This window comes from Notothenia rossii, assembly GCF_949606895.1.
Source record: "Notothenia rossii genome assembly, chromosome: 1".
Lineage (NCBI taxonomy): Eukaryota > Metazoa > Chordata > Actinopteri > Perciformes > Nototheniidae > Notothenia > Notothenia rossii.
The window spans coordinates 53,331,815-53,341,814 of record NC_136912.1 but is presented as its reverse complement, the minus strand read 5'-3'; the positions used below and the strand labels follow the sequence as shown (position 1 = coordinate 53,341,814).

At 50.0% G+C, this 10,000-nt stretch overlaps 1 protein-coding gene across 1 annotated transcript in view; it reads right to left on the bottom strand.

Annotated features, from left to right (window-relative positions):
- The window catches only part of nfia (nuclear factor I/A), a 234,917-nt gene that overhangs the window by 54,818 nt on the left and 170,099 nt on the right, over window positions 1-10,000 (bottom strand). Inside the window, exons 3-4 of the mRNA XM_079649883.1 lie at window positions 1,450-1,515; window positions 741-815 (exon numbers count right to left, since the gene is read on the bottom strand). Of these exons, the coding sequence (XP_079506009.1) occupies window positions 741-815; window positions 1,450-1,515 (141 nt within the window). The remainder of the gene's footprint in view (window positions 1-740; window positions 816-1,449; window positions 1,516-10,000) is intronic.

Below are 10,000 nucleotides of genomic sequence, written 5' to 3'. Positions count from 1 at the left end.
TGTGCATCTGATCAAGCAGGGATGTGTGTGTGTGTGTGTGTGTGTGTGTGTGTGTGTGTGTGTGTGTGTGTGTGTGTGTATGTGTGTGTGTGTGTGTGTGTGTGTGTGTGTGTGTGTGTGTGTGTGTGTGTGTGTGTGTGTGTGTGTGATCGATGACTCTTTGATCAGGGGTCTCTCTGTGTGCTGACAGGCACTTTACATCAGCCTATTGTTAGCGGTGGGCGATCGACAGACTCATATAGATCCCACTGCGCTCTCTGTCACTCTCTCTCTCCCGCATGTCGGCACTTTTTAAAGGTCACGTTGGTCCCTCGTTCTCTCTCTGTCTCTCTCTCCTGTCCTCTTTCTGTTGTATGTCCATCCCCCCCTGTCTCTTGATCGCCCCTCTATATTAAATGACTTCATGATGAAAGACACTTGTTCACACAGTTAACAATTGTTGATTAATGTGAATAAATTGGTTAAAACATGATTTAAGTGTCATTTTATAACATGCTGCAGATAAACACCACTGTTAACACTACACTAAGTTAGTAATAATGCTTTTCTTCTTTCCCTCAATGATTCCTATTTGAACACAGGTAAAGACAGACCGTGATGTATTATTTACTTTTGCCCAAAAAGAAAAAGAGCCCTCAGTGTTTGAGGACAGGGAAGAAAACGTAATGTTGTGGGATTTTCAGATCTGCAATCCAATCACTGCTCTGCCTCGCTCTATCAGAGGGGGGGGGGGGACTTACTCTGTGATACTCTTACAAGCTCGGCTACCGTGAAGACACCGGGCGTCACAAAGCTGTCCTGAAAACCTAGATGACCTTACAGAGAGAGAGACAGAGAGAGAGAGAGAGAGAGAGAGAGAGAGAGTTTGTCATTACACAATAAATATTATTTGATGACATCATCACAATATTGAGTAGATGTTGGCTAATATGTTTAAGGCAAATAACAGTTGCAGCACCTGCAGTAAGTGATGTCAGTATAAGAGGTAGTAGCAGTAGTAGTACTTGCAGTAGTGGCATTACTCGCAGTACTCGCAGTACACGCAGTACACGCAGTACACCCAGTATTAAGGTAGTACAGAGCAGATGAGAAGTTGAAGCTTCTGTTCCCAGCAAGAATAGTCAGTAACAGCTGGTATATTTAGATTTAAATAATCTGTCACACAGATTTCCCTGATCCAGAAAAACAACCACCATGTGTGTATTGTATGTGTGTGTGTGTGTGTGTGTATGTCTGTGTGTGTTTATGTGTGATAAAACCACAGCCTCATTCTGTCTAACCAGCGGGGTCAAACACAGGTCACCCTAAGTAGGCCTATATATATACGTGAGTATATATATACAATACAACATTTAGGTGTGTGTGTTTGTTTGTTTGTGTGTGTGTGTGTGTGTGTGTGTGTGTGTGTGTGTGTGTGTGTGTGTGTGTGTGTGTTTTACAAGGTCTCACCATTCTCTGGCTGCTCCTTGATATCTGAATCGCTGGCCTGGTTGGGGCTTTCTGATTGGCCGGTTTCTGGTGGGAAAAAAATGTAAACATTGACAAGGTATAGTAGAACAGAAACTTAAATATAAACACAGAAATACAAAAACACAAACACACACACGGAAACACATGTAACTTTAGCATCTGTCTTAGATAGGATGGTTAGTTTTTTTTTTTACACCTACATGAAAACTATTTTCAGTTTAACATTATTAATGAATTATTACTGTTATATTTGTAATCCTGTTGTCCAAGACCACCACACTTGGTTTTCACCTGTGGCCTGAACTACGAAGCAGGATTTGCGGTTAGCGAGGTAACTTCAGGGTTAACTCTGTTTTTTTTTTTTTAGAGCTATCAAGTCATATTACAGGATAAAGGAAATACAGTTTAAACTGACGTATGCAGGAAAGACGCTGAAGTGTTGCACCATTCATATCACATCATAATATCATATATTTCCCTATCTGTGTCAGATTCTCGAGCCGTATCTGGCCGTGCAACACTTAAATTGTCACATACTGTATGCCGAAGTATTATTTTAAGAAACACATTAAGTTGACGAAACATTGAGTAATTAAAGTCAGATCCACAGTGATATCATAAATCTGTTAATGTACTGTAGCGATCTGCATTTATTGTTCAAGTGTTCTGTTAACTGTTTGTGTCAGGCTTCTGTGAGGAGAGCAGGTAGGGGCGGGGTTGGGGAGCAGAGGGTTTGGTGTGTGTGTGTCTGTGTGGGCGCGTGCAGGTGAGTGAGAGGTTGGCGCGAGAGGAGAGAGAGTGAGAAAGGACGGATGAGAGCCGTTGGTTGTTAATAAACCTGTTTAACTTGAGAACGCTTCACTCGTCATTCCGACACGTCCGGGTGGACGTTACATTGGTGTCAGAAGTAAAAAACAACAACAAAAAAAACAGAGTTTTATCCGCTAATCGCCGGTAGCCGCAGCTAGCACTGACTCGGCTAACGTTAGCTCTGCTTCATCGGCCGGTAAATAATGGAAGCACAGATGAACCGGACCGGAGCTCGTCCGAAAGTCAAGGAGGAGATGGATGGCTTATGGCGTGACTCAGAAGACAATTTATGGCGTGAATTAAATGCTGCTGCCGGTTTCGACTCGGCCGGCGGGAAGCGGCACGTCGGCGCAGGGACCTCCCCCGGGAGTGGCGCGGCGCCGGTTGTAAACAATGATGGCGGCGCCCGGCTCCAAGTTAAAACACCGAAATACAACGGTAAAGCCGACTGGGAAGCCTTCCATGCCCAATTTGAACTGTTATCACGGGCTGTGGGCTGGTCTGAGGACAATAAGGCGCTCCAGCTGGCCCTGTGTATTACAGATGAAGCTTTATCCTGTTTGCTACTGCTCAGCCCGGCTGAAAGAACTGACTATGGGGCCTTGGTTGGGGCTCTGAAGCGGCGGTTTGGACAATGCAGCCAGCCTGGGGTGCTGCGTTCGGAGCTGTCAAGCAGACAGAGACAGCCGGGTGAGCCGCTCCGCATATTGGCTAATGACATTGAAACCCTGGCGAGAAGGGCATACAGCCACATGTCCCCTGAGGTGCAGAGCGAGCTGGCTAGGGACCAGTTTATCCGGGCCATAACCCCCAGGGAGCTGCGCGTCCAGACACAACTGGCACATCCCCGCTCTCTGCAGGAAGCACTGGAGCTGGCGTTGGAGAGAGAGGTTGTAGGAGGGGCGGCAGAGAGCACGCACACGGGAGGCGGCCCGGTTGTGAGAACGGTGAGACAGGAGGAGCCAGGACAAGAGAAACCAGCATGGGCGGCTGAGTTGACTGAGCTAATCCGTGCTATGGCACTGCAATCGCCGCAGGGCAGCAACCGTCCTCGTCGGGGTCCTCTGGTGTGTTGGGGGTGCGGCCAGGTCGGCCATATTAGCACAAGGTGCCCCATGAATGCTGATATTCAGGGAAACGCCCCCGGGTCTGTGTAAATGGGACGTCACAGACCCCCGCCGTTGGGTCCCATCCTGCCTGGTCTCCAGTGGACAGAGCCCAGCTGCACGGAGGGGGGAGCGGGGCTCCGCTTCCCCCAGAAGCAAACGACATCGCAGAGTCTGTGAGGGTGGTGGGCTGGACTCACCCGGGGGATTTCTGCCATGTCCCCGTCACCCTGGCAGGGGCCCCATGGATGGCCCTTGTTGACACCGGCTCCACAGCGACACTGATGAGACCGGACGTGGTCCCAGCGGGGACACGGTTGACACCCACTCTGGTGAAACTGCGAACAGTAACCGGTGAGCTAGCCCCTATGCTTGGGAGAGGGGTGGTGGTTATACAGGTGGGGGGGCTGTCAGTGTCTGTTAAGGTGTGGGTTGCGGCAGTACAGGACTCCTGCATATTAGGACTTGACTTTCTGCGGGTTGCACGCTGTGTGCTAGACCTGGGGAGGAACACGCTGGCCTTTCCAGGGGGTCCCACAGTTGAAATGGTGCACCCCACACTTGCCACGACACCACACCCACCTACATCAAGAGTGACTGAAACACTTCCCCCACCCCAAACCCCCCCCCCCTGCAGCCATGCCCCCTGTCATCAATGCTAACCCCAGCCCCAACCCCACACCCCGTACTCCAGTTGATGTACGGCCCCCAGCCCCGGAACAACAACCTGCAGCTCTAAAGGGGGACAGACGGGCGGCAGTGAAGGAGGTGTGGAAACGCAGCTGTGATGACTTAAAACCCGAGCAGCGGGAGGAACTGTGGCAAGTGCTGTGGGAGTTTAAGGACATTTTTGCTCTGACAGAAGAGGAAGTGGGCCTGACACACCTGGTGCAGCACGATATCGACACGGGCGACGCACGGCCCGTCAAGACACGCCCCCGCCGCCTTCCCCTGGCCCATTAGACAGCAGCAGACAGCGCTATTGATGAGATGCTGTCAGCTGGCATTATTGAGCCCTCTGACAGCCCCTGGGCCTCGGGGGTTGTGATGGTCAATAAGAAGAAGAGTTCAAAGATGAGGTTTTGTGTGGACTACAGACCGCTGAACAGTGTGACCAAGAAAGACTCATACCCGCTGCCCCGCATAGATGAGTGTTTGGACTTGGTGTCTGGCTCATCCTGGTTCTCCTCTTTAGACCTGCGCAGCGGGTATTGGCAAGTTCCCCTCAGCCCAGAAGCCAGACCAAAGACAGCTTTTTGCACTGGGAGGGGGCTGTGGCAGTTTCGAGTCCTCTCCTTCGGCCTGTGCAACGCTCCGGCCACGTTTGAGCGGCTGATGGAAAGGGTGCTCGCTGACGTTCCCCGACAGGAGTGCCTGGTCTACCTGGACGATATCCTGGTCCATAGTAGCTCCTTCCAGGCGGCTTTAGGAGCCCTGCGGCGGGTTCTACAGAGGATAGCAGCAGCGGGGTTGAAGCTCCACCCCGACAAGTGCTGTTTCTTGAGGAGAGAGTTGGAGTTCCTGGGGCACCGAGTCGGAGGAGAGGGCATCAGCACGCTGGAGGAGAAGGTGCGGGCAGTAAAGGACTGGCCAGCCCCCATCAATCTGCGGGAGCTGAAGAGCTTCATTGGGTTAGCGTCGTACTACAGGCGGTTCGTGCGTGGCTTCTCTTGCATAGCTGCACCCCTGTTCCGCCTGCAACAGAAAGACTGTGATTTTGCTTGGACTCCAGAGTGTGAGCTGGCCTTCAGCTCTTTAAAGAAGGCCTTGACGGAGTCTCCCATCCTCACTCCCCCAGACCTCAGCCTACCGTTCGTCCTGGATACGGACGCCAGTGACGTCGGGATGGGGGCGGTGTTGAGCCAGGTGGGGCCTAGGGGGGAAAAAGTGGTGGCGTATTTCAGCAAAACCTTCAACAAAGCTGAACGGCGCTATTGTGTGACACGCAGAGAGTTGCTGGCAATTGTGAGAGCAATCAGCCATTTCAGGTACTACCTGTGTGGCCTGTCCTTCACAGTGAGGACTGACCACGCAGCCCTCCAGTGGCTGATGTCCTTCAAGGAGCCCGAGGGACAGATTGCACGCTGGCTAGAAGGACTGGCGCCGTACGTCTTCACAGTGGAGCACAGGGCGGGGGTTCGCCATACCAACGCTGACGCCCTGTCCCGGCGCCCCTGTGCTCCCAGCGGCTGTCGGTACTGTGAAAAGAGAGAGGACCAAGAAAAGGAGCTCTGTGCAGAGGAGGAGCGAGACCACAGGCATAAACCAGCCGAGCCGGTCTGCAGAGGTGCACGGATCATCGACTCACCCGAATGGAGAGCGCGGCAGGAAGAGGATGCTGACCTACAGCCAGTGCTGAGGTGGGTGGAGTCAGGACAAAAGCCACTGTGGAATGAAGTTTCTGGGTGCTCGCTTGCCACCAAAGGACTGGTTGCAAAGTTTGAGGCTCTCCGGACGAAGGATGGAGTGCTGCAGAGAGCCTGGAAAGAGCCTGCAACGGGGGAGGAGAGGTGGCAGGTGGTGGTCCCCAGGGCGCTGAGGGAAGAAGTGCTTAAGGCCTCCCATGGAACTACTGGGGCAGGACACTTTGGGGTCTCCAAAACCTTGCGTCGACTCCGCCAAAGCTGTTACTGGGGCCAGCTCAGGAGAGATGTTGAGGACTTCTGCCGCCGCTGCGACCTTTGTACGGCGTACAAAGGTCCCACTGATCAGTCACGTGCCCAGCTTCAGCAGCTAGCGGTGGGGGCCCCGATGGAGAGGGTGGCGGTGGACATAATGGGCCCATTCCCGTGCACAGAGAAGGGGAACCGTTACGTCCTGGCCGCCATGGACTATTTTACAAAATGGCCAGAGGCGTATGCTATACCAGACCAGGAGGCGGTGACCGTTGCAGGTGCCCTGGTGGAGGGCATGTTTGCCAGATTTGGAGCGGCCGAGGTCATTCACAGCGACCAAGGAAGAAACTTTGAGTCGAGGGTGTTCGCCGCTATGTGTGACCGGCTGGGCATGCAAAAGACGCGGACTACTCCTCTGCACCCGCAGAGTGACGGACTGGTCGAACGGTTCAATAGGACTCTGGGAAAACAACTCGCTATCCTCACCGCGGAGCATCAACGTGATTGGGACATGCACCTCCCTCTTGTTCTTTGGGCCTACAGATCGGCTGTGCAGGAGTCCACCTCATGCACACCGGCCCTGCTCATGCTGGGGCGAGAGCTGCGGACACCAGCAGAAATGGCTTTTGGCCGACCCCCCGACACACCAGCGGTTCCTCCGGGACCGGAATATGCCAGGAGGCTCCAGGATAGAATGGAGTCAGCACATGCCTTTGCCCGCGATCAGCTGCAGAAGGCGGGCATGAGACAGAAAAGAAACTATGACACGAGGGCTAGAGGGGGGGACTTCAAGGCCGGGGACCTGGTGTGGGTGTATAGTCCAAGAAGAAAGAAGGGCCGGTGCCCTAAGTTGGACTGTCACTGGGTGGGCCCTTGTGAGGTGCTGGAAAAGCTGGGAGAGGTGGTCTATAGGGTCCAGCTGCCGCCTAGAGGGAGACGGGTGGCCCTCCACAGGGACCGGCTGGCCCCATACAGAGGCGATGCACATCCGCGGCCTAGACCCCCAGCATCGTCCAGGAGAAACCAGACAGTCACTTCCCCCGATTCACTGACTGTGTCCCCTGCTGACCCCCCACATTCACCCCCACCCCCAAACTCACCCCCTGTTCCGGGACAGGATGTTCCAAGCCGGCAAGCGCAGCCGCCTGTGTTCACTCCAAGGCGGCCTCAGAGACCAAGAAGAGCCCCGGGCCACCTCAGAGACTTTTTATGCATTCCCTCGGGGCGAGGGACTTAGTAAGGGGGGGGCAATGTAGCGATCTGCATTTATTGTTCAAGTGTTCTGTTAACTGTTTGTGTCAGGCTTCTGTGAGGAGAGCAGGTAGGGGCGGGGTTGGGGAGCAGAGGGTTTGGTGTGTGTGTGTCTGTGTGGGCGCGTGCAGGTGAGTGAGAGGTTGGCGCGAGAGGAGAGAGAGTGAGAAAGGACGGATGAGAGCCGTTGGTTGTTAATAAACCTGTTTAACTTGAGAACGCTTCACTCGTCATTCCGACACGTCCGGGTGGACGTTACAGTACGAATTCAAACACTTGTTTTCTTACCAGCTGTTCTGTATTCACCTTGCAGGTGCAACTATGTGGCTTTATCCTGGATTAAGTGTTTAAGTCATGGATGTTTAAAGTTTAACGTCTTCATATTTGTCTAACATGATAGTTTACTTTTCATTCATGAAGTATGACGCTGCGCTGTCAGTACGCTTGTCCATGTTTGTGATTGGTCAAATGTTGCTAACCCCGCCTCTTTCATGTGAACGCGCTCTCAGCCGGACAGAGAAACCCTGGCTTGAGTTACCGAGTTGATAATCAGCGGCGTAGGAGCGCTTAGCGAGATCGCGTTTGTTTTGGGTTAGTTAAGACAGATAACTCAAACATATCCAGGGTCTATTGAACTGGCTTCGTAGTACACACACACACACACACACACACACACACACACACACACACACACACACACACACACACACACACACACACACACACACACACACACACACACACACACACACACACACACACACACACACATACATACATACATACACATACTGTACACACATAAATCAGTGAAGTACATAATCGAAGGACAAGAGGAAAATGCATGTACTGTCAGGGAATGATGTAATCAGGGAAACATTTAGTCAAAATATGGTAAAAAAGTATATAGTATATTGGTTTGACCAACATTTTAATACAAAGAAAAGGGATCAATGCTTTACTTAGTTCTTTCTGTTCACTTATCAAGCTGTGAGTGTTTTATTTGTATAAACTGTAAGGTAATTTAATTGATGATAAAATACACTTCATAAGCCCTTTTTTATTTTGTAATGAAAAGCTGTTATACATTTAGTAACTGAGAAGCATAAAGTGGTATCAAAAGAAAATGATACTGAAATGAATAACAATACTGTAAATATGTAGCACAGCAGAACGAGGTATTGATGAACAGAAAGCTATGTTGTCACTGCAATGGATTATGGGATGTGTAATGCTGCTTTATGAACGCAGCCCATCTCTCTCTGTTTCCCAGCATGCTCTCTGCTCTGATGCAGCTCCACTCCTGCAAATGATTTAGCTTCTTCTGGAGCATCGATCGGCCGCGCTGCAGATAAAATAGTCGGAGGGGAGTGGAAGAAATATTACCCATCATCCCCCGGAACCGGGCGCTGCAGGGGCCATGACTCAGGACGGACTGAGACGAATGCACTCAGGTCAGGTCCTGCTTTATAAGAACGCCTAGTAAAGTGAAACTTTTTAATGAATACTATGTAACTAACAAGCAGCAAATGAATATGAAAGAACAGAAATGAGGCCGTAAATTGTCAATTGATTCTTCAACCTCATTTACAATTATAGTACAGATCCCAAAGTCTGAATTTTGTGGAAAATGTGTCCAAAATGAAGAATGTTTCTTTTTAATAAAAAACCTGGACTCATGTGCTGGACTCAACGTAAACTTAATATGAGTTCAGCATAGATCTGGAACAACCTGATTAGCAATATGTATGAGGTTTACCAATGAAAAGAGTTTTGTACTTCCTAATGAAAAATATGATTCAGAGGAAAATGTGGTGAATGCATCGGTGAGTGTGTTTGAATAACAGGCCAGGAGAAAAGGTGGCAACAAGGAGGAAAGGCTTCGACACTAAAGAAGTGCTTTCAGTGTCAACCCTTTGTTTTCAAGTGTCTTTCAAATAAATCAGCTTTTTCAGTTAAGGATTTGTTAATACTTGACAGTAACAACCTGCCTTTAAATAGGATGTGCACATTAATAAAATAATAGAAAGGAAATAGCCTTGAAAGATGTTTATGTTGTTATTGTTACTGAATGCATTGAATCAAGAGAAAGGAAGTGAAATAACCTGGATTATCAGGCAGGTGTAGCAACACAATTTCGCATTATTATAATCTTAATTTGTATGTGTGACCTTGAGTTTATATTGGTAGATGAACTTGTAGAACTTGTTCATGTCAATTTTGTTTGTCCAATGTCTTCATAATGTATATGGAATAATTAGTAGACTGATGAGTCATTGATTTTATACTCACATTTCTTTCTTTTTTTACTGTTCAACTGTTCATTTCGATTAAAAAACAAACACTTTTTACAGTGAGGGACATTTTCCTCTACACATAGATATACACACACACACACACACACACACACACACACACACACACACACACACACACACACACACACACACACACACACACACACGCGCGCGCGCGCACACACACACACACACACACACACACACACACACACACACACACACACACACACACACACACACACACACACACACACACACACACACACACTGAGACAGTGCAGTATTTATCAGTCTTGTTTTGCATGCTGTTCACTGTGTCTGTTTGCTTCAGCAGCTTAAAACAAAGAGCATCAGGCTGGAACCACGGCAACCAGGGAAGAAAGGGGGGGGATCAGGGGTGCTGCTGATGGGTGTGTGTTAGAGGGCACTTTCACACACTGCCCCCCTA